Source organism: Rattus norvegicus, chromosome 2, assembly GCF_021556685.1.
Source record: "Rattus norvegicus strain SHRSP/BbbUtx chromosome 2, alternate assembly SHRSP_T2T, whole genome shotgun sequence".
NCBI classification, from domain to species: domain Eukaryota; kingdom Metazoa; phylum Chordata; class Mammalia; order Rodentia; family Muridae; genus Rattus; species Rattus norvegicus.
In genome coordinates this window covers 190,530,086-190,555,325 of record NC_141535.1, presented here as the reverse complement: position 1 = coordinate 190,555,325, position 25,240 = coordinate 190,530,086, and the positions used below count along the sequence as shown (strand labels likewise).

The 25,240-nt window shown below is 46.0% G+C and overlaps 1 protein-coding gene across 6 annotated transcripts in view; it reads left to right on the top strand.

The window, feature by feature from the left end:
- The window catches only part of Cd101 (CD101 molecule), a 60,467-nt gene that overhangs the window by 4,951 nt on the left and 30,276 nt on the right, over positions 1-25,240 (top strand). For 2 of the 6 annotated variants that reach the window (XR_015663595.1, NM_001271217.1), the window contains exons 2-8: positions 4,330-4,710; positions 5,899-6,315; positions 7,635-8,021; positions 11,493-11,870; positions 12,634-13,038; positions 16,785-17,195; positions 21,147-21,548. Coding sequence is in view for 2 of the 6 variants with exons in the window: in NM_001271217.1 (NP_001258146.1) it covers positions 4,330-4,710; positions 5,899-6,315; positions 7,635-8,021; positions 11,493-11,870; positions 12,634-13,038; positions 16,785-17,195; positions 21,147-21,548 (2,781 nt within the window). In the remaining 4 variants the exon portion in view is untranslated. Of the gene's footprint in view, positions 1-3,821; positions 4,031-4,329; positions 4,711-5,898; positions 6,316-7,634; positions 8,022-11,492; positions 11,871-12,633; positions 13,039-16,784; positions 17,196-21,146; positions 21,549-23,067; positions 23,219-25,240 lie in introns of those variants that run through there. The other 4 variants (XR_015663597.1, XR_015663598.1, XR_015663596.1 and 1 more) reach the window with 4 other exon arrangements.

The following is a 25,240-nucleotide window of genomic DNA, read 5'->3' as shown; positions in this document are numbered from 1 at the left end:
ATCCCCCAAAGTCCAATTCTCATGCCATTTGTGCTAGTTAGTTCTTGTCATCTTGACACAAACCTGGACATACCTGGGAGAAGAGACTCACAACTCTCCATCAGATTGGCCTGTAGGCCTATCTACTGGGACTTGATTGCTAATTGATGTAAAAGGCCTGCCCACTGTGGGTGGTACCATCCCTACACAGGTGGACCTGGGCTCTGTAAGAAGGCAACAGAATATGAGCCTGGGACAGAGCCATTAAGCTGCATTTCTTCGCAGTCTCTGCTTCAGCTCCTACTTCCTGGTTCCTACCTTGAGAGCCCACACTGACTTCCCTTAATGATGGATGGTGGGTTATAAGTTGAATGAAGCTCTTTCCTTTCCTCCCCAAGTTGCTACTGGTCATGGATTTGCCACGGAAACATGAGGAAACTGAGATAGCGTCCTTTCTACGAGCCTCACCTGTTTGTACCCTCAAGCCATGAGCTCTCTGCTTTCTTCAGATTCCTCCGGGGGCTTTCTTTTGTATCTTTCTCGCAGAGATGATTGCCTTTCTAACTGGCTAGCTTAATAAGGCTCAAGGACAGAGATGATTCTAAACTCATCTCTATGTCTTAATCTCTCAAGTATCAGAAAGACTGTAAGTGGCTGAATAAATATTTATTGACTTGGCAAATAAAGCAGGGAGGAATGAAGTGCTAGTTTCCACATAGAAACCTTCTAATGGGCACTTGTTTCACTATAAAAAATAGTGATAAAAAGTGTTGAAGAAGCCCGGCCAGGGTGCTCACGCTACAAATAACAATATAACGTGCGCTGGCAGGAAAAGATGAAGGGTGCCTCCTCTCTCTCTCTCTCTCTCTCTCTCTCTCTCTCTCTCTCTCTCTCTCTCTCTGTGTGTGTGTGTGTGTGTGTGTGTGTGTGTGTCTGCATGTGAAGACCAATATCAGGTACCTTTCTCAACCTTACTTCTTCCTTCCTTCCTTCCTTTTTTTTCTTATAATTCTTTGGAACTTAAAGTATAATTATATTATTTCCTCCCTTTCTTTCATCCTTCCAACCTCTCCTATATCCCTAGCCTTTTCTCAAACTCATGGCACCTTTTTCTTTGTCATTGTTACATGTATGTATACATGTATGTACATGTACATACATGTATGAATACAACCTGCTCAGTTCATTTGGTGTTGCTTCCATGTATATGGTTTTATGACCGACCACTTGGTGTTGGGTAAACAATTAGGGGTTCATCTATGCAGATGAATATTTCTCCTGCTCTCCACAATCTTTAGTGCCTGTCCTTGTTCAGTGAGAGGAGCCCAATGAGAGTTCCTTCATCCATGTGTATGTCTGTTAGTGTGGTGCTTTTCCAGGTATTTTTTTCTGCACTCATATTGTTGGAGTATGGGTGAAGCTTCTCTGTCATTTCTAGAAGACACATCCCCACAGCGGGTTTCCTGGTCCCCTTGCACTGGCAGTCTTTCTGTCCCCCCCTTCTATGATGTTCCCTGAGCCGTAGCTGCAGGAGTTGTGTCGTAAATGTATCAGTTGGAGCTGGGCTCCCCAGGAGGACTTGTTCTTTGCCTTCTTACTGGTTGTGTCTTTTCTGTAATGTTCTCCCTTGTTGCAAAGAAAAGTTGATTCGGTGAGTCGTAAGGGTTACACTTACCTGTGGGTATAAAGGTAAATATTTAGAATGTAGTTATGGATCATGCTAGCTTAGTAAAGTGTCAGTAGTAGATTCTTCTCTAAGATCCATGACATCATTAGCCCTGGGTGGTTGGCCACATTTCCAATACTAAACATGATTTCTTTCCTGTTGGGTGAAATAATAAGGCTGTTGAAATAATAGGAGAGCTGTTGGTTACTACTAAGATACGAGGGCCAGTAATGCTCTTAGGATATCTTGCCAAATTGGTCCTAGGTGGGACCTTGTATTTAGAAATAGGATCTATCACTCGTACCTTGGACTCTACTCACTGTTTCAGATAGACGAGCTTGCCTACAAGCCCCAGGGTTCCTCCTGCCTCTGCCTCCTTGGCACTTGGATAACAGGTGCCCCACTGTGCCCAGCTTTACCTGGGTACTGGGGATCAAGCTCAGGCCCTTATGCCTGTACAACAGGCACTTTGTGACGGAACCATTTCCTCAGTTCTAAGACAGATCTTCTCATGGCGAGATGTAGTGTGTAAGAAAAGGCTAATAAAGCCTAAGTGTGCAGCACGATGAATAAGTAGAAACTGAAACCTGTAGAATCACTATAGGCTTCAAGAAACAGCACCATCAGGTCCCCAGAAGTACCCACCCATTCTGCCTCTGCTTCATCAGGAATAATGCCTCCCCACAAATCACTTTCCTGACTCCCATGATAACCACTTCCTGACCTGTTTTTAAAGATGATTTTAACCTTTATGTATCAACTAAATGATACAATGTAGGTTTGCCTATTTTTAAATTTTTATTATTTTTTTATTTTATATGCATTGGTGTTTTTGCCTTTGTGTATATCTGTGTGAGGACATTGGGATCCTTAGGACTAGAGTTACAGATAGCTGTTAGCTGATGTGTGGGTGTTGAGAATTGAACCCGGGTCCTCTGGAAGAGCAATCGGTATTCTTAACCACAGAGCCATCTCTCCTGCTCCCTATACTTTAACTTTAAAAAAGATGGGATATTTCTGTAGGCAGACAAAGAGACTCAAAGGTATTCCATGAATGACCAGGCATAATTCTACATGTTACTACAAATAGTTATGATTTTTAATTCCTTCGTAAGACTCCATCTCATGGTACACGCCATAGTTTATCTGTTCTGTTGTTGATGGACATGTGAGCTGTCCCTTGGTTGGGGCAACAGTGAATGGCACTGCTGTAAATATTCCTTCATGAGTCACCTGGTACGCAGTGCCCACCTTTCATACTTCACAAGGCTGCCTTGCTGAAAATGTTTAAAACTTCTCTGTAGTCACTTTCTGGTAAGTAGTAATTTAATTTGTTCTAATGTAGTCTAATTTCTATTTATAGATATTCAGCACAAAAAAAGTGTGATATAAATATATGACATTGAGATTTATGAATACTTAAATATATTTTTAAATTATTACTGGAAATGTGTGTGGCCAGGTATTGATTAGTTTCTTGGCCAGTTTTGGTTGAGTGTATTCAGATGCGGTTTTTAAGTTTTTAGTTGATTTTATCAATTAATCACTTCACCCTCTTGTGGGGGGAGAGGGAGCCTCCTTCCGGCCTCTTTCCATTTCCTCTCACGAGCTCTGCACTTCTCTTCCCTCACTCCCCACAGGAATCTCCTGAACCCCTTGCCCTCGCTCTGGCTCTCCGGAGCCTGTTCTGGAGGATTCTATCCTGTCCGCGGCTTCATGCTGCCCATAGCTCTCGATGGACCTTCTGGTGTCCTTTAACCCCGCCTTGCCCTTCGAGGGTTCCTGGACCCTCAGAGAAGATCTTGTCCATCTCTGTGACATCATTACCTCTGGCCTCGGCTCTTTCAGAAACACAAAGCAAGCCCACTTTCAGTATTAATCGTCATCAACAATCTTGTAGTTTCTGAAAAAAAAATCTCTATAGAAAAGTTACCTTTTAATCACATTTCTCCTCTGGACCTCATTTTCTGCAGTTTCGATTGAAAAATATCCTAGCTGAAAACCATGGGTAAGAAAAATAACTCTGAGCCCAGACAGACCCTGGACTTCATGAACGTCCATTCTAGAGTTTCCAAGTAAAGCGAAAGAGCCTTTCTAAGAAATTAGAACAGCAAAGCCAGCAAAACCAAGCAAACGCGAAGAGAAAAGAAAAGCAGCAGAGACAGGAAGTGCCGCTGTCATTTCTGCAGCTAGTTTTATCTAGTCTTGTGCTAGACACGGTTGAGGGCTACAGATGTCTGTAACCAACCAGCAAGAAGGAGTAAGGCATCGGGAGCAGATTTGCGGACTTGGCCTCTCTTGAACGCCCTTCTGTGGGGGAGACTGTGCCTTGGGATGTGGGGGTTGAAAAGGTTTATGCTGTTTTGGCATAAAATACTGTAAAAGGTAAATGAGCACATATTATATCACCTTTTGAGTAGGTCCGTGTAGACAAACTGCTGCCTTGACACATGGCTGAGGCTAAACATTTTCAAACGGAGACTCGGGCTGTGCAAGCTTGGCTAGCAGAGGAACGGAGGCCTCACTGAGCCATTCCATCCCATCCAGCCTGAGGAAGGCGGTTATAACGAATAGCCTGTGGTCTCATATATCAGGATGGTAATATGGAGACCGAGGTGATGTGGTGCCCTGGGAATTAAAGCACTCATGCCGTTTTTATCCCCTTTTTTCCTCCTACTTACAAGCTAAGCTCAGCATCAGCCAGAGGGAAGTGAAAATACAAGAAGGACCTCTGTACAGAACCGAAGGTTACCCTGTCAGCATCAGTTGCAACGTAAGTGGTCATCGGGGTCCTTCTACACAGGATTTCCAGTGGTCTATTTACCTGCCAAGTGCCCCGACCCAAGAAGTCCAGATCATCAGTTCCAAGGATGCCGGCTTCTCTTACACCATGTATGCCCGGAGGGTGCAGAGCAAGGAGATCTATGTAGAGAGGCTGCGGGGCAACTCGGTCCTGCTGCGTTTCTCGAAACTCCAGATGAAGGATACTGGCGAGTATGAGTGCCACACACCCAACACGGACGGAAAGTACTTTGGAAGTTACAGTGCAAAGACATATCTAACTGGTGAGCTCCTGTTACCCAGGCCCTGGCAAGCCTGTATCCACCATCACAATGCCCTGCCAAGGGAGAGACTTTCCGCTAGTCTGTTTGCTCTGGGTACAGAGCCTACCTACCACCCTGAGTATTCTGGAGATGTGTCACAAGTAGGTGTCTCGTGTGTTCCCAGTGAAATATGCCACACAGGTTGAGGAGCCAGTGGGGGGCCTTCCCAAGCCCCCCCCCACACTCACAAGTTGGTAGCAGCAAAGCATTAGATAGATCTTTGCATTCTACCTCACCCCCATATCACCTTGCAGCTCAGTAAGAGAGCCAGCCCCAGTATCATGGGTGATGTCATTAACTGCAGAATGATTATTTTCCAACCATTTCCTGGCACATTTATCTGGAGGGAAGGATCAAATTCTTGCAACTGTGGTTCGCCTGGGAGATCTGGTTTAGCAAACACCTCCATGAACTCCAGGGTGCAGATTCAACACTGCCTCCTTTGCAGAACCCTTTAGATTGCCTCAGGCCACATCCCCAACTTGGTTCTTCTTAATGCCCTGGTCATACTGTGATTACCGGCATTCACCCCGTTATCTCATAACCAGCTACTTATGTGCCTATCTCCCACCACCTCTGAGCTTCCTGGGGACTCCCAGCTCCTGCCCAATGTCCGTACTCATTGACTTGGCCTCGGTGCTGCTTTTACATCAACTGTGTGGTTTACATTTGAGGGAGAAGAGAATAGCGGGATCCTTAGATGGCTAGGAAAACTTTGGGAAAGCTTGCATTTGGTCTCTGAGTAGCAAATTACATTACTTTAGATCTCCATAATAGAAAAAGCAGATTAGGGTTTAGGAAGAGAAAAGAAGCCATCCATTCATGTCCGTATAGTGAGACAGAGTGGCCGAGAGCCAGAATCTGGATCCAGAAACTCCAGTGTTCCTCCTACTCATGGCTGAGTAGCTAACCTGGCTCCAGCCTGTACTGATGAAGCAAAGCCAGGGTCCTACATCACTGAGCCACTCGCTTTGCAAAGGTCTTAGGCTCTCTCAGCAAAAGGGAAAGCCCGTGTAAGGAAAGTGTATGGCTGGGAAACCAACTCAAGGGGTGTGCCTTGCAGACGAGGTTTGGGCACCATCTTCCCTCGAGAAGGTCTAATGAGACAAACATGAACCAGTAAGATAATCACTGTTGCCTTGTTTCCAGTGATTCCCGACACCCTGTCTGCCACCATGCCCTCCCAGACACTCGGTAAGAAGGAAGGCGAGCCGTTGGAACTCACCTGCGAGGTGACCAAAGCCACGACTCAACATACCCATCTCTCCCTCACCTGGTACCTGACGCAGGAAGGAGGAGGGAGCCACGCCACCGAGATCATTTCTCTCTCCAAGGATTTTATATTGACCCCTGGGCCCTCCTACACAGACAGATTTGTGGCCGGCGATGTACGGCTGGACAAGCTTGGAGCCACTTTCTTCAAACTGTCCATAGGCAAGCTCCAGCTCTCAGATCAAGGCCATGTGTTCTGCGAGGCCACAGAGTGGATTCAGGATCCAGATGAAGCATGGACTTTGATCACAAGAAAGCAGACAGATCAAACAGCTCTGAAGATCCAGCCAACAGGTAATTATCTTCTCGGGAAGCCTGTGAATTCATTCTCAGTGAGTGTGTAGGGATAGCTTTTTTTTTTTTTTTTAAACCTTCTGTTGACTTTTTCTAAAAGGTAGATAAAAACTCTAAGTTAATTTTGTTTTTGTCATCTGGAAAGCATAACTAAGAAGATGTTCCAGAATGTTCCATTAGGGCTGTGTTCACAGGAGAGTTTATATGGGACAAGAAATGGGAGACAGATAGATTGATGCTACAAGGCAGCCGTGGAAGTTGTTTTATAACCACGGTTGCCAGGCACTTTGTAAGCACGTCATCTTCATTATTTAATTGTAGTCCAAATGATCACCTCGATGTCGCCAGCTCTCTGTATTAAAAACAAGGAACCCCAGTTACAGACACAGACACACCGCGTGCATCCCAACACCTACCAGGGACAGGAGGTACTCGCTTCTAAAGCCAAGTCTGCCTCTCTGCGAAGCCCACTTACCACAGGCAGCTGGGCCTCAAAGCAGCTCCAGTTTCTAATATGATGCCTGGCCCCTGTTGGTGGCAGGATGCCCTTCCACCAGGCGCCGTCTCTATATTGAAATGGTGTCACCTTGCATGAGCCATTGACATTTTTGTCAAAAGTAGACAGAAAGGCCTGGTCATTTTTGGTCTTTTTATGTGCATTGGTTTAATAAGAAGGCCAGCTAAGACTGTGAGTATCCACTGTGGAAAGTAATATTCCAGTGGTTGATCACTGACTGTCTATGATTCTCAGCTCCACCACATCCTGTGGTCTTCAAGTGTCTAAATTGTGCTCAGTGGGTCCTAGAAGGCCCCATCACATGTGCTCAGAGGTTAGGAAATTCTATGGCTGTTTATCAGACAAATGAACAAGGTAAGAAATAACGGTTGGGGGTTCAGAAGAAGCAGCAAATACCCAGCACACAGTGAGGCCCAGGTTCAATCCCCAGGACAAAAATAAAAGAGAAAACCAGAAGTCCTAATTTCCAGCAATTCAACACAGCATGGGATAGTTCACTTTTTCATTTTGGAGGCAGGCCTGAGTAGATCTTGACACATCTGTGTATGTAGAATGTTTTTCTTACTGGGACTGCTTTCAGAGAACCATGGACACTGTCCTTCCTGGGTGACTTAGACTAGTCAGGGGCTTTGTAATTTTCTTTTACTGCGGGGCTATTTTGGAGCAGGGAACTCTGGTACCACAGAACTGAAAGGTGACCTGCAGTGCAACCATGGGACTCTTACCACAGATTCCATCTCTTGTGCTGAAAGGGGCAAGCACGGCAGGCTTTCTCAACATCTGCCTTGCTTTTGTTGCCCAGCAAGAGATTTTGAAGTGAGCATCACGGCCAGCAGCTCCCCTGATGAAGGGAAACCCTTGGAACTGGTCTGCCTGGCTGTCGGCAGAGGAGGTGACCCACAGCTTCAGGGTACTTGGTTCCTCGATGGGAAGGAAATTGCCCAGATTGATGCTCGCGGGATCCTGGATCTGAAGAGAGACTACAGAGACAGAGCAAGCCAAGGACAGCTGCAGGTTTCAAAGTTAAGTGCCCAGACTTTCTCTCTCAAGATCTTCTCCGTGGGTCCGGAGGACGTAGGCGCCTACACTTGTGAAGTGGCAGAGGTGGTGAGGACTCAGACAGCCTCCTGGCAGGTACTTCAGAGAAAGCAGTCAGTAGGCCACCCAGTGCAGCTGAGGGAGCCGGCAGGTACGTGACAACACGACATAGGGGCATCCACAGATGGTGCTGTCTTCAGACGCAACCCCCCCAGAGGCATTATAGGAACACATGGGGGAGGGGTGGGACTTCCTTTAGAGTCTGGAGCCTGTCAGACCCTACTGAAGGGGAAGTAAACCGTGAAGGACGGAAGCGCACCCAGACTAGCTAAGACGTTCAGAGTGCAACTCCTGAGCCCTGGGGCCTGGGCCTCCCTCCTCTTTTCTTTCCATTTCAATTCTCTTGTCTATGAAATGACAAGTGGGTGGCCTCCATGTCCCGGTCTTGCCATCTTACGTTGTTCGAGTCTGTTTACTCGTTTTTGGAGTTGTAACTTTCACATGCTGTTTTCCATTCAATGGAGGCTTCTGTGTGTTTGCACACTTGTATGTACGTAAGCATATGCTTAGAAGTGCACGAACATGCTGAGTGCTTGTGTGCCCTGTGTATGAATGCACGTGTGTATGGGGGTTGGGGGGAGAGCTGGAGAAGTGTAGAATCCCTTTTCCTGGGGAACACACAGCCAAGTGAGCTGACCTTGAGTTGAGGCTGGGCAGCCATTTTTCAATTGCCTTCTGCTAATCTTGTTATGTTAACTTGCAGTGGGTCATAATTCTGACTCATAGTGAGGAATGAAGAAACAAATGAAAGCAGACAGACTCTATTCTCTGCACTTGCTGGGACGCGGTGCGCTGTCTGCTCAGCCGGTTCTGAGCATCCCTAACAGTGCGAGCCACTGCTGCGGCTTGCGTATAATTGTCCTTCAAAGGCTCCGAGTTTGGTCCTCAGTGTGGTGATGAGGATGAAATTAGATGACGGGAGCTCCACCCTCCTGAGTGTATTAATGCCACCTTGGGAGACAGGACTGTGTAAATGAGGCCACACCCCGTATGCTTGTCCCTCCCTCTTCCCTCTCTTCCTCACAATGTCCCGCTGTAGTTAGAGGGTCCCACCATGCCAGTATCACAACATTTGGATCCTTAAGTCCATGAACCCCTTTATACACTACCCAGCCTCACATATCATGTTCTTGCAACACAATGCAGCCCCAGGAGGTTCATCATTACTTTGTGGAGGTTGAGTGGCTTTAAATATGTTTGAATCCTCAGTGCTCTGTGTGTAGCATAAAAACAGATGCACCCACAACTAATATTAGAATCCTCTGGGCTGAGTGCTAAAGTCAAACTCTAGAAAGAAAATTTGCCCAAAAGCAAAAAAAAAAAAAAAAAAAAAAAGAGGGGGGAGAAATTTTAATTAAAAATAAACTGAGCTAAAACGACAGCTATTCTTGCTACGCTTGCTCATTAGGGGTATCTCCAAAGATAGATAAATGCCACTTCTGAGTTCTGCTTCCCTCTCCCCATTGGCTAGGGAGGAAGATAGCAGAGCTCAGGACAAGTGGCAGGCCAGGAAGTGTGTTGGTGTTAGTTTCCACACTAAACATTTGGTCTAAGTTTCTAGGATTCAGGAAAAACAATGTGGGCGGGTTTACATGTTTGCACAGAGCTCTCTAAATCTTTGAACTCCCATGGGGAAATAGCTACAAACTTCTTTAAACCTGGTGTGTGAGAATTTGTTTCCAGGAGCTCCAAAGGGTGCTGCATGGTGCCAGGCTCTGGTCCTGCAGAGAGGGTAAATTTTTTCAAGGCTAAAGAGAATTATTTTCTCATAGGCTGGAGTCCAAACTGGGCCTAACATCTAGCAATTGGAAAACGTATTAGCATATTTATTGGGGGCCTTGTCCAACATCATTTTGAAAGTCCAACTGCCATTTGAAATCCAAGCAGATTTTATCACTCCATGAATATTTTAAGCAGAAGGGAGCACCCACGGCCACTGCGCCTTGCTGTACTTCTTACCATGAGGCTAATGACCACAAGGTATTTTTGACGTGATGTCTCTTGAAACTAAACATAATGATTGTGTTAAAGAGGTGAGACTGTGACTCGTTATTTCCCCTCTAATTTTTAAACTCCGGTCATGAGTCAGTTTTATATAAAAAACAAACAAACAAACAAACAAAAAACATATACCACAATCACTGACTCTCACCCAAAATGCAGGCAGAAGCTTGATAATTTGCTCAACCCGTTTATGAAGATTAGCCTTCTTTCTGCCTTTGTAGCTGGTGTGTGCGCGCCTGAAGCGGAGGTTGGGATCCCTCTCTGCTGTGGGGAAGAGCAATTTGCAGATGCGTTTAGATCCCCTTTAGGTGTCTAATGCCAGTCTGTTTTACTTTTCTCTTTTGCTTTGAACTACCTCTGCTGCTGCCAGTGCCTCCTTCCCATTAAGCACGAGAGCCAGCCCCCTTCAGTCCTCTCTGTTGCCCAAGGCCTCCGCCCTCGGTGTGGCCTTTGTTCAGCCCTCTCCACAAAGCAGAACTGTAGTTACTATTATTACCCTCATTTTTCTTGGAAAGAAAGACAAAGGCTGGGAGAGGTCAAGTGTGCTGCCCAGAGTTAATTCTGCCTCAGGTCATGGTGGGTGTTATTCTTACACTTAGTGCTGGGATGCCCAGGACACAGGAGCTCCTGATGTATCTACATGGCCCACAGGGCAGCCAGAACAGGACCTCGTACAGTAAGCGTTTGTTGAATGAATGTTTTCATTTCTCTACATCTTGAATTTCCTATCCGGGACCCGGCCTTGCATTTATAGCTGTTTAGCACATAGTTCTATTATGACATTTAAGCATGAGAAGACTGTCGCTTGACAGTGACAGAAGGTAGAGATGCACTGTATCTATAATATATGCATATATAAATACAAAATTTCCCCAGATTAATGGTTTTTATGGTGGCCTTGCAAACAGAGATCTAATTAATAATTTTCTTTCCCTGTTCAAAGCCTACACTAAGGTAATTAGGACTGGCAGGCACATTGCAAGCTTTCTGAAAGAGAGGATATTGGAAAGACTGACAGCCTTTACTCTAAAAAAACAAACACCCTAAAATTTAAATTATCAAGGCTTCATTACTTTCAGGTTCATTTACTCTCCCTAATGAATCAAACAAAATGTTATCAGATATTTGCCCAACTAGATCTTCTTCAATATGGGCCAGCTGAACAAAAACATAAGGAAAAAAGTATATATTATGAATCATGTGTGTGATAGGCTTCCCTGTCTGCTTCCTTGTTTCCACTATGTACTAATTACCTTAGGGAAGTTTTATTTTATTTACACACACACACACACACACACACACACACACACACCCTTGCATACTATCTACCCATCCTGCTGTCCATTTATCTTTCCATCCATCCATCCATCCATCCATCCATCCATCCATCCATCCATCCATGATGTGTTTAGAAGATCTTTGCTCTGAGCATGGTACAGGAGAATCAACCAACTCTGATCAAACAAATAAAGTACTTTATAGTTCAATTTCATCATCATATTTTAGAAACGTTTTTATTTACTCGAAGCACTTTTCTCCCATAACCTGTAATCTGCAGCAAGAAGTGTGACCGTGTCTGCAGAGCAGCGTGCCGTGTGGGAAGGAGAGACAGTCACCCTTCTCTGCAAGGCAGCTGGAGATGCAGCTGCTCTGTCTGTCAGTTGGTGGCTCACCCCACAGGACCAGACCACACCCGTGTTTGTGGCTGGCATGGGGCAAGATGGTATTGTGCAGCCAGGAGTCTCTTCTCCCGGCCCTGGGTACCATGGTAACAGGAGGTTGGAGAAAGTGGACTGGGCCACCTTTCGGCTGGAGATTGCTTCTGCCACGGTCACAGACAGCGGTACTTATGAATGCAGAGTGTCAGAGAGACCCCAGAACCAGGCCAAAGATTTGCAGTCAACCCAGAAGATTTCAGTCACAGTAAAATCTCTGAGTAAGTCCCTGGGAAAAGTCCTTTTCTGAATGTGTGCCAGTCACGTTATTCTATGCTGCAGTTGGAGTGACGTCATCCAGAACTTCTGCCAGAGGTGCACGTATCCTGAGTGCCAGTGGCACATGTACTGTGAGTGCCAGTGGTATATGTCCCCTGAGTGCCAGTGGCATACGTACTGTGAGGGCCAGTGGTATATGTACCTTAAGACACGCAGAGCAGAACACGCAAATCAGGCCTGAAAGCAACCTCTTGAGTTTATTCATCTTTATAAAGATCACTCTAGAGTGCAACTTGTAAATTGTTCAAAGTTGAAAACAAACCCCTATGACTCGGAGTTGACTTACAGATGAGTGGAGCCAAGCCTGCTCCCTTCCAGCAGCAGCCCAGGTATCACGGAGTCTTCTCCAGCATGGGCAAGTGGGTGGCGCTGAGCCCAGTGGGGGTGGGGAGAGGAAGGAGGCCAGACCCTGGCTGCGCGTGGTGTCCCTGCTCAGTGCAGCTGTCTAAGTGGCACAGTGGAGAAACACTGACTGCTTGTTGTGGCTGCTGAGAACAGTCATAGGGGAGTGGGGAGACTTGGGAGAGCTGAGGTTGAAATTCGGGACAGACTGTACTGTGGACCAACCTCTACCCTCAATTCATGACAGTCCAGGGACACAAATGTGTGGTCCTGTGTGAAGGGTGGCATTGAGAAGACTTGGAAGTTCCTGTGCTTGGACTTGGTAAACAGGAAGTGTGTCTCAATCCCTCCCACCCCCCACAGAATCAAGTTTGCGAGTTAATCTGATGAGCCGGCAGCCACAAGTGATGTTAGCCCATACCTTCGACCTGTCTTGTATAGTGAGGGCCAACTACTCGGATCTCAAGCTGCCATTCTCCGTGATGTGGCAGTTCCAGCCAGCTGGCTCTGGAGCCTTCCATCAGCTTATTCGAGTCACCCATGATGGCCGAGTTGAATGGGGGGACACCCTCCCCCAGCTCCACAGGAAGACGAAGGTGTCACAGTCTTTCTTTCGTTCTCAACTCCAAATCCACGATGCTGCCATGGAGGAGACAGGGGTGTATCGGTGCGAAGTGGAGGTTTATGACAGAAATTCCGTGTGCACAAGTGGCCCGGCCAGGGTGTCTGCCACCTCTAACCTATTAATGATTACAGTCACCTTTCCAGGTAAGTGATACTTGACATTGATCCCTCTTTAAAAAGAAAAGAATCTCTTTTGGCTGGGTGTGATGGTGCATGCCTACAGTCCCAGTATTCAGGAGGATTGAGAATTTGCGGTCGGCCTAGGTTAAACTAGTGAGCCTCTGTCTCACATAACAACAGAACTCCTCCCACTTTGTGTACACTCTAGAAATAGACATAAAGTTTCCACGTTTGCTGTGGTAAAGTGAGCATGACGTAATGGCATTACCATGAAGGTAGTGTACGTGGAATGCCCACATCGGCTGCTAAAACAGTGAAATCTTTCTTGGCAGCTAATAGCCACTGCTCTTTGACCTCCCCACGCCTGCCATGAGTTCCCATTTTCAGCAGCTACATGACACTGTGTGGCACAGTCAAACCTCAAGAAGCTCCCCCATCCACGGGAAACAGTATTTGAGCCCAGTCACTGCTGATGCTCCAGCATCTTTTTCATATTTGGAAGTGGTAAGGATGATATACATTCTATTAGAGTGCTGTCTTCGTTAGGGTTTCATTGCTGTGAAGAGACAACGTGACCATGGCAACTCTTCTAAAGGACAACATTTAGTTTGGGGTTGTCATCTAGTTTCAGAGGCCCAGCCCATTGTCATCATGGCAAGAAACATGACAGCATCCAGGCAGATGTCGTGCTGGAGAAGGAGCTGGCACTTCTACCTCAGGATCCACAGGCAGCAGAAAGAGACTGTGTGTCACACTGTGAATAGCTCGAGAAATAGGAAACCTCCAAGCCCGCCCCCTCAGCGACACACCCCCTCCAAGGCCACGCCCACCCCAACAAGGCCACGCCTCCCTATGGCCAAGTATTCAAGCCCATTTGTTTACAGGGACCATAACCATTCGAACCACCACAAATACGCTTAGCTACCTCTTTTAACATATTAACCTGTAAGAGAGAGTTTGTGGTTCCAGTCCAATTCAGTCCTAACTTGAGAATAGAACACAGAGGCTAAGAGTCAAAGCCTGCCTAGCTGAAGTTCGGCTGCGCCTTGTGCTTCCTCTCTCCTGACTTGCCATGAGGGGTTTTGAGATTGCTCAGATGAGATGAGCTCTGGGTTTGGATGAGTTATTTAATCTATCCCTACTTCGGTCACCGCCTCAATATAAATCTCTGATGTGCACTTGGACTGGGGTCTATTGTGCACCCAGAGCCCATGCTCAGGCGTGGCAGCCACCACGTGCCCTGCTGCTTAGCAGTGCTTTGCTAATGGTCGAGATCTCGCTGTGAATTCGCGCCTTAGTTTACTCGTCCCTCTCATGATGCTGAGATTGCTTCCACAAGCCATCCTTTTCCTTGCTCTCTGCCCTGTGGCATAAGGTTTCCTTCCTAACGCCAAGGACGCTTCTCATTCTCTTGTACAGAATTCTCCTCCGCCATTGAGTCGCTATATTAATTCTTTTGTTTCGTTTTGTTTTTCTACCATATCTCATTCTGTAGAGGAGGCCAGCCTGAAATTCTCAGTCCTCCTGCCCCAACCTACTAAGTGCTCCAGTTACAGGCATACAATGCTTGGCTTTTCTTTTCTTTCTTTTCTTTCTAAACTCAGGCTAGCATCAGACTTGTTAGGTGGCCAAGAATGACCTTGAGCTTCTGATTCTCCTCCATGGTAGTCAAGTCTTCATCCCATTGAGCCCAGTTTCTTTTTTACAAAACAACTATTCATTTGGATTTAAGCTTAGGTGTGTCCTCTGACTCTCTGTGCTTTTCTACGGGAAAACAAAAACAAAAAAACCGAAAAACCAAACTTCTTCCAGTGGATATAAGCCACCTATTACAACTTCCATGTTTGTTATCCAGATTGGTTTGTCTTCTGGCCTTGGGATTCACATCTAACGGCTTCCAAGGCATGCCTGTGTTCAGGGACATAGCATGGGTCGTTATCATTTGTCCAAAGATGCCCTTTCCATATTGTTCATGGTGCGGGGTCCTCCCCCATGTCCCAGCACCACAAATTAGAAACTGCGTCCTCCACATGTCCAAACCCCCATGGCAGGCGTGAAAGATCTTTTATAATCCTCTGCATTTGTCTCTTCAGCGCCTTCTACTTTCCATCCTAGATCTGACTTCCAAGCACACTCAGCTGCCTGCATCTATAATCCCCATTTCCCTTTATGTGGAATCCCTTTGCTATCTATTCATCAGAATGGCTGCTATTGATCTTCAGGACTCATTCAGAGTTGCCTCCTCCAGGAAGTCTCCCTTCACTCCTGTCCTGGGCTTAGAGAAATCTGCTGGGTGATCCTGATATTTGTTTCATTAGTGCACATCTCTGTCCTGTATTGGTGACCAATTACAGGAAGTCTTTGTTCCTATTGTATAACTTCCTCTAAACTGTGATTCACTAACAGGGGCTATTCACAAAATGCCTAGAATGTCTGGTATATGATTACATATATATATATATGTGTGTGTGTGTGTGTGTGTGTGTGTGTGTGTGATTAACAAATGTTTGTTGAGGGGGAAAATTCAGGGACCTACTGGCATCATCTAGAAAAGTAGGGTGACCAACAAGAAATGGCAGAGAGATTCGTGACAAATATTGTTCACCTTAGGACAAAGGAAAAGCCACTAGAGTTAAAAGATAGCAGAACCCCCGTGCATATGATAGTCTCAAATGGAGTGGCTGCAGAAAGACAGACTTGTAATAGCTTGTGAATAACTTCTTGATTACTCACTTTGCTAGGCAGCTCTAACTAGACTTTGACAAATTGGGGATCCAGAAGTGGTTCAGATAGTAAACACACAGAGCCAGAACGCTCATAATGTCATTTTCTCTCAAATCATGCAAATATGCTATGGAAGAAATCCCTCTGCTAAAATACAACAGGATTATCATGTTGGGGGAAAAGCTGGACTTTTTCCTATGACTGCCCCATCCCCACACAGTAAGGGCAAAAGGAGGACCCGCAGATGGATATTATGAAGAGAGAAACATCAACTTGCAATCACACAGACTTCTCACAGGCATGTCAGGTCTTTTGACATTGTAACAAAAACTGTCATCTACAAGGTTCATGCACAACTGAAACCCCAAGAGCAAAACACAATTTCTTAGTGTACATTTACAGTTCCGAGTTGGGTCCCATTCACAGCTCCTCTTAGCCACATGCTGCCTGTAAAATGGACAGAGCTCAGTGAAGGGAAGGACAGCTTCCTCAGATTATGAGTCACACCAAAGTTGAGTGAACAGTTAGGCAGCCTCTGAGAGGGAATTCACCCACACGATGCTTGAGTGGTTCTCGACTTGGGGGCCAAGAGATATTGTGCATATCAGATATTTGCATTGTGATGAACAGTAGCAAAGTTACAGACATGAAATAGCAACAAAATAGTCTTATGGATTATAAAATTGTGGGGGTTGGGGATGTAGCTCAGTGGTAGAGCGCTTGCCTAGGAAGCCAAGGCCCTGGGTTTGGTCCCCAGCTCCGAAAAAAAGAACCAAAAAAATAAAATAAAATAAAAAATAAAATTGTGGCTGCAAGGTCACCACACAATGAGGAACTGTATTATTAGGGTCACCGCATTAGGAACCACTGCTGCTATGGTGGCTATTTGCCCTGGTTAACAAGCTAGCTTAAAATTCTAAGGTGTGTGTGTGTGTGTGTGTGTGTGTGTGTGTGTGTGTGTGTGTGTGTGCGCGCGCGCACGTGTGATGTCGTGTGTATGTGTGGGTGTTTCTAGGAAAGTAACTCTTTTCATTATTTTCCTTCAGAGAGCAAACTGAGAGTGAACTCGAGCAGTCAGGTCCAAGAGCTAACCATCAGCTCCAGCACTCAAATAGAATGTGCCATCTTGTCCCGATCTGCTGGAAACCTTCCGTTATCCATCATTTGGTACTTCTCTCCCATTTCTACAAATGCATCCCACTTGAAAATCCTAGAAATGGACCAAACCAATGTTGTAAAATATGGGGATGAATTTCAAACCCCTCGGAGCAAGCAAAAATTTTATTCCGAGAAAGTTTCCCAAGACTTATTTCTGCTGAACATTCTGAGCATGGAGGACAGTGACCAGGGCTGCTACCACTGTGCTGTAGAGGAATGGCTCTTGTCTACAAATGGCACTTGGCAAAAGCTTGAAAGGAAGACTTCAGGACTCACAGAATTGAAACTCAGGCCCACAGGTAAGCCTTGGAAGAGTATCGTCATACATCTTTCGATAGGACTTTCTTCAGTGGCCTTTAGGGTGTGACTATGATCTGGACCACAGAAATAACAGGGCTACAATGATTACAGGACCTGGTAGCCTAGCAGAGGAGGGGAGGTTGCTTGAGGTGAATCAGTATGAAGTTTCATGCTCACACGGGAGGAAGATCCCTTTGCCTGGTTTGCCTATCAGCTTGGCAGCCTGGTCCATGCAGCTGCCCAGGGACATGGACCTCCAGATCTCTATAGTAAGAAGCTGTGTCACTCCAGTGGGCCCTACTGTAATTTGGCAGAGGAAGAGTAATACGAAGCATATTCCTCCCACTGTGAACAGAAACTGTACAACTCTGTGGGGATATGTGGAGAAATTGCTTTTCAACATTTGGCTGCCTAAACATAAGGCTAATCAGAGTAGTTAACTGTTGGAATGGCTTACTGGGGGAGTCTTCTCCATCTCTGCAGATCCTTAAGAGTGTAATGGAACTTCCAGCAATTCCAGCTAGTCCCCGAGTGCTGCAGAATGCAGACAGGCTGGACTGGGTCTCTCAGTCCTGGCTGGGTCACCTCTAAATGTTGATTAAAGTCAAATGGGTATCACAGCTAAGGAACTGGACAAGATCCAACAGTGTGATCCAACAGTGTAAATAACTCCATCTTATGTGGTGCTTAAAGTACTATTTTTGAGATGACATTTTTAAAAAGCCACTAAGATTATAACTGGGCATTCCCATATGCTGGAGACAGGACACAAAGGTAAGTGAGACAGGGCTCTAGCCCATGGTGAGCTCACAAGCTGCAAGAGAAACATAAGTAAAACCGGCTTAGGGAGCGATCTCTTCCTCTGCCCTTTCTCTTCAGGTCCCTCCCATTCTCTATGAAGTTTGAGTGCTCCTCAGAGAGTGATCCTGGGCTCTTCTTCTTAGTCACTACTTTTCTCAGAACTTCTAAAGCCCTGCCCTGGCTTTACCTATTGTCTACAAGATAATCACCCCAAATCTTTGGATTTAGATATTCTGAGCCTTGTGCTTTTAGACTCTACTGTTCACTTCTACTTGGATGCCCCAGAGACCCCACCCCCATTGCATTTATTATCTTTTCTGACCCTCGTGATTACTCTGTCTTCCTACATTCTGGATCTGTGTGACTGAAATCCCTGCCTTCCAGTTGCCCTAGCCAAACACTTGACTGTGTGTGCGTGCACGTTTTTAAGGAAGCAACATCTTTTGACTCAAGCCAGTGTTTCTAAGGTAGTAATGTGACTTCAGGATTAGATCTTTTAGTGTATCGAGAAATTCTCAGTCTGCACTGTTAAGTCATTTGGATTGGGGGGCACCTAGGAAGCTAGTAGAGTCCACTTTGGGTGTGTTATTATAAGAACATTTCCACAGAGGATTAGCTAAAGGGAGACCTGCCTGAATGTGTGTGGCCTCATCAAATAGCCTGGGGTTGGAGGTAGAGGTGCCAGATAGAATAAAAGTGAAGAAGGAGGAGAAAATCCATGGGTGTAGCTGTGCCCTTCCTCCTCTTCCTTGCCATCCTCAGAGCAGCTTTGCCACATGCTCCTATACTATACATCTGCCTCATCTCTGGCCCAAAGCCTAGATGACTTTGGACTAAAATCTCTGAAACTATCAACAGGATAAGCATTTCTTCCTCTTAACTCTTTAAGTATTTGTTACAGCAGCAGCAGCAACAATAACAACAACAACAAAAACAAATATAGAAAGTTGATCCCAGAGAGGCGGGGGTCAAGGGTGTGACCCAGCCTGATGAAGTGGTTCTTAAGCATTTGGAACTGGTTTGAGGGAGGAGTTTGTAAGAGGTTGGAGAAGCAAGCCAGAACAGTTCTAGAATGTTTTAAGCAGAGCTTAATGGGAAATCCTGTGGAAATAAACTGCTGGTAGGAGTATGGACAGAAAGAGACCTTACTCATGAAATTTTACATGGAAATGGGGACTTTACTGGGAAGTGATCTAACGGTCATTCATGTTGAGTTCTGGCAAATATTTTGTTTATTCCCTGAGATTTGGGTGAGGTTAAACTCAAAAGGAAAAAATAAAATTCCAAGGCAACTCAAACTATGGCATGGTTACTGCGCCTTCTTTTTAGCCAGATTTACAATGACTAGCAATGAAACAGAGCAGAGAGATATAAAAACTTTGGCATCTGCCCAAAAAAGAGGCTCATGGAAAGTTGAGGAGTGGGGAGTCAAGGAAGTTGGCTGTTAGAGATTAGAGCTACACACTCCACACCAGCACAAAAGAAAAGGCTCTTTGGAGGCATCTCAGGAATTGGCCAGACTTACCCACCACAGACTCAAGGATGTAAAAGAGTAAATTCATTGAGGAAAATTTTGCTTGAAAGACAGTTGTGGTGGCATTCAACTAGAAACACTGAGGCAGCATAGGACAACTCCAAAGACATCCTGACTTACAGAGTGAGTTCCAGACTACCCTGAGCTACTGTGATTTTTTTTAATGACTTTCCCTTGAGGTAAAAGCAACATGACCAGAGTCCCTTGCTCACACTGAGCTCCATAGAAAGTTGGTTCTGTAGGATCCATTTTACTGGGCGCAGCTGCATAGGCAAAAGAGGCCACTAAAGCCATGGCCCAAGGGCTCCTAATCAGAAGGCAAGCTATCCAGGTGGTGCTGGTTTTGTAGACATGCAGAACATAGGAGTTATTGGAGCATGGCGCCCGGAACCACCGGCCACACAATAACTCTGCTTCCTTAAGTTGTCTTGCAAGGTATTTTTGTCGCAGTAATGACAAACTGATTAACCCAACACAGTCGCATTCCTCAATGAGAGAATGCTTGAAGTGGACCAAAGTCTCTTGAAATACTGAGTGTATCAAGCGCTGTGTGATCGCCATGTGACTGCGGGCTGCAGCTGTATACCTGAGTTAGGAAACGAACTATGGAATAGGCTGCCAGGAGATACTGTGGGCATCACTATGGCAGGAGCTTTTTCCTCAGGTCAAAAGAAGAAAGAATTTCAAGAAGAAAATAAACCTTAGTGACAAAGGCCCATGAGAAAACAAAACCATGACTGGAAGGATCTCTTGAGCTTGGAATTGGACCTTAGTGGAGTATTGTGATGACTTAGAAACCAATTTGCAACCAAAGAGGGCGTAACTGGAGGCAAGGACACAGATAAGTTTATGTGAATTTAGATTCTACACGATTCCCCAAGAAGTACAAGTAAATACTAATTCTAATACTAAACATAGTCTAAAATCAGGGGGGAAATGTTGAAAACCAACAAAACAGATCAATAAATGAATTGGTGGTGGAGTGGTAAATGTATTACATGCTATAATGTCTCACCTTGACTTTCTGTTGCTCTTTGTTATAAATCCTGGGGATTTTATTCCAGGTCCTCGCCTGCTGGCTAGTGGAGGAGGGGGAAGGAGGAACGCCAGAGCTGTTTAAGGCATACTTATTAATAACTGAGACAGATCCCTTGGGTGGTATTCTGACACTTACATCAATGTTCTGTCTCTCGGTGTGTCTAAGCAAGAAGATGGTGTCTGGGTGCGGTGGGGGAAGGTGATTTCATAAGGCCTGGTGCAGCTGTACCACTAGGCTCGGTGGGACACTCAAAGTTGGGAAAGGAACAGCTCCTGGGCCAAGTCAAAGAGGAAGTTCAAAGTTGGGCCAAAGCTGTGAGCCCAGCTGAAGTCCTGTCTATTTCAGCAGGAGGCTCTATCAAGAGGCTAAAGGAGGGAAGTGGTTAGCTTGGTTTGCAGCAGAGAATGTTCTGGCAAGTGTGGCCGAAAGGAGAAGCATCAAAAAAAAGCATTCACGATGAAGGTTCTCTTGTCTGGAGAATCCCAGATGAGATCTCCCAGTGGAAATGAGAGGGCTCAAAGGTGACCGGGCCAAAAGTCTTGCTCTTCTCTAACTGTCCACCACTTTGCCTTCTAGGAAGTCAGGTCCATGTCTCCAAAGTAAGCTGGAAGGGAAATGCTACAGAGTATGGAGAGGCGGGCTTCAGCTGCAGCCTGGACGGCCCTGGTAGCACATCCTCCCTGTACTCTGTGACTTGGTACTGGAGCAAAGGAACCGCTGTGGACGGGAGTCAAATGCTGGTGCACCTGCAGTATGACGGCTTGCTGCAGTATGGCCAAGAGGGGAGCAGGAAGCTCCTGGACTGCTACCGATCCTCTTCCACAGATTTTGTCCTGAAGCTGCATCGGGTGGAAATGGAGGATGCTGGGATATATTGGTGCAGGGTGGCTGAGTGGCAGCAATATGGCCACCCAGGCAAGTGGATCAACCAAGCCTCAGATGAATCACAACGAATGGTACTCCGGGTGCTGCGCTCAGGTAACTTGGGGGTCACTCAGCCACTGGCTCAAGGGTCATGGCATGTCCTGTCCCCCTCCGTGATTCTTGCTAGCCTTGTTTCCTTCTTTCTTCTGGCTAATGATCACATTTCAAATTCCTCAAAGAAGATAACTATAGTGCCTTTCTCCATAATAACTGCTTTCAACCAGCAAGGTCTGCATGAGGTTTGGGCGCAGACACCTGACTAATAGGCACGTCTGTTCTGCCCTTCCCTGCCCAAGCAAAGAGCCATCAGCATCATGTATGCCTCTGATACCCAAATAGCATGTGCAGCCAGCATCCTTACCTCTTGGCTGAGGCTCTAACCTCCAGATGCTGTTTTTGTAGTGGAAAAGAAAACAAGGCAGAAGATGACACTTGTGATGATAGGTCTGCAATTTGACCCAACTGAACCAGAGTCAGTTACACCCAAATACGCTCCCCTCTCTCTGCCTGCCTCCTCACCAAACTGTCCAGGCTTTGATAATGTTACTGGTCAAACATAACCAACTTACAGAGGTAGAATGACTGCTCCGGCTCAAAGCTTTAGAGACTCTGGTCTACGATCATTGCCCTGTGACTGAGTCTACAGCAGCATACCATGGCTGGAATCTGTGGCTGAGCAAACCACTCACCCTGTGTCTAGGAAGAGAGGAAGAGGAAGGACTGGTGTCTCACCATCCCCTTCAGCGATGTACCTTTAATAACAGGAAGATCTCCTACTTGAACTGTCTCCCGCTAGGCATCATCACCTCCAAATAGAACCAAACAGAAGAGCAAGCCCTTCACATGTGGACTTTTTAGGGCACGGGGTGGTCATTTAAGACCCACATGATAGCAATGGTCATTTGGTATCTTCTTTCCATTGTGTCATTGTGTCCTAGAAGACATGAAAGAAAGGACGATGTCATAGAGAGTTGCCTTCTGGGTTCCAGCAAAGGCCTTTGACCAAAGAGTGACAGTTCTTTGTGCAGGGAAGTCGTCCTCGGCCACTGTCAGCCTAGTGTCGTATCAGACATGTGATGGGCCTCTATTAGGCTTGTGTTAATAAGAGCCGTCTCTTCCAGCAAGACCAATAAATTGTGGCCGGCCATAGGACCTGCCAGCTAATTATCTTACACTTCTTTCCATTCCAGTGAGGCCCAAGTAGGTGAAAGGCAAACTACAGGCTGAACTTAGGTTAGAAAAGGAAGACTGGAGAAACTAAGGCAAAGTCTTGGGATCTACCACAGGGAAGATAAATGGGACTTATCATCAAATTGGCGGTCCCAGGAGACCAGCTGGCTTTAGAGGCAGTTCCTGGAAGGACAAGGGTACATACGGCAATTTCTCACAGGCAGAGAACCTCACCACATCCACTTAGGGTCCATCTGAATGTTCCTTAGGGCTCTGCCATTCTCTTCCCCTGTCTAATCTTAAGGGCTCCGTCATCTTTCGCTCAGGTCCATTCTTCAGTAATTTTTTTCCCATGGGTCCAAGCAGAATTTTTCTTATCAGCTTTTCATTCCAACAATTATAGGATATTCCACACATCTGGCTGCACTCCACAAATGTTTTCCTCTGGAATTCATGGGCCCCAGAGAGTCGGCAGTTTTTGCAGTAGAATAAATAAAATAGCAACCATAAGAAGGGCAGACTCTGTGACAGCAAGCGCCTCCCCTATGAGACAGGTGAGATGATGCACAGCCTATCTATGTGGGAGCATGTAGAGCGGGTGTAAAGGAGGAACTCTGAAGGGAGGCATTAAAAATGGAGTCACTTTTGTCTCCTCTGAAAATGCTTACAAACCTGTGCCACGACCAGCAGGGTTTTCATTGCAACAACATCATGTGTTCCCAAGGCAATCCTGTGACTCAGACACTGGTCTGCTCCACCTTGCTGCTCCTGGCTGGTGGTTAGGAAAACAGTCTGGAGTAATAAAAAGTCCTTAGGGATTGGAATCCGAAAGCCTAAACTCAGATTACAGTCCTACCACGTATTAGCTGTATCATCAAACTGTGCTTTCTTGTATGTTGTTTGGCTTTCTCATAAAAAGAGGATCATAATTCAAATATGTTTTGAAGAACCTAGTACGGACACTAGCGTATTATAAGTTTTAGATAAATGTAAATCCCTTTGTCTTTATGCCTTCAACCAAACTTGTCACATACATATACATACACTATCATAATTTCTTTTCATGTTGCTGACATAAAACACTTTGACAAATGCAATATAAGGAGAGAAAAGGTCAATTCTGGTTCCTAGTTCAAATATACAGTTCAGCTGGGTGGCGCACACCTTTGATCCCAGCATTTGGGACGCAGAGGCAGGCAGTTCTCCAATTTGGAGGCGAGCCTTGTCTACAGAGCAAGTACTAGGACAACCAGGGCTACCAGGGTTTCAGAGAAACCCTGTCTGAAAAAACCAAAAGGAAAAAAAAGATACAGGTCAAAGTGGTAAGAAAGTCAAGGTGTCAGGAACTCAGGGAGGTGAGTTCCATTGTGTCTGCACTTCGGAAGAACCCAGCTTATGCCTGGCTCACTTTCTCCTTTTTTAGAATCTAAGGAATGATGCCACCCACAGTGGGCAAGCCTTCACACCTCAGTTAACATCATCAAGATAATCCTTCACAGATTTGCCCGTTTCCTAGGAATTCTGTCAAACTGAGGACTCTAATCATCACACATACATATGTAATAGGCTTATGCCCATCTATGTGGCAGACTGTTTTAATTTGCTCAGTAAGTAATCATATGAGATTCGAGCACACAAAAGTGCATATGGATGGCAGAGGTCGTTCCCACAGAATGGGGAGAGTCGAACCCGCTGTGATAAGCATCATCAGAGAAGCAGTCCCAGGATGCTAAGGGAGCAACTGAACTAGAGTGAAGGGTCAGGGACTGATGCCATCTGGGAACATGGACGTGTGAGAAGAAGGAGAACTATTTTAGGAACAGGTACACAAGATGGCAAAAAGATCTAAAACTTCATGCCAGAGCGAGGGAACCTCGGTGGCTGAGAAGGGCTGAAACTCGGTGTGCAGAGTACAAGGCTAAGCGATGGGAGCACGAGTGTGGGGCTAGCACAGAGCTAAGATGTGCCTAGTGTCTAAAGTGAGGTAGAGGTGCTTTACCATGGCAGGTATGGGGTGCTACTGAGTAATATCAGGTGCAGCAGTGACACCCTCAGAGTCACGTTTTGAAGGTTCCCATTGGGTGCAGCAGTGAAGCTGAAGTGGAGGGAGGGCAGACAGAGCAGGGCGAGCTACGTGAAACTGTGAAGATGAGGCAAGATGAAGGCCTGAGCTCGGGCAGTGCTGGTGAGGAGGTTGAGTAAGCAGTAGGTGTTCAGAGGTTGGATAGCTTGATGGACGTCTGTGGGCAGTGAGTGAGCAGAAGAAGCAAATCGGTATTGGGCTTAGGTGGATCATGAGGCCGTTTACCAAGCAACCGAACCGAGGCTTAGAGGGGGAGATCCGTCCGATTTGTGCAAGTTGAGCTGGGACTCAACTCAAAAAGAGTTTCCAAGAGGCATTTATCTGTGGGGTAGTGGGAATTCCAAGTGTGAACCGCACGTGACTTGTACACTAGGAGCTACCAATGTATGACCATTAGTGATCCTCAGGGGAGGACACCCAAGGTAAAGTACCAGGCATCGGCAGTGGAGAATCAGAGCAGGGTATCAGCAGGCAAGAGACTGAGGACTACGAT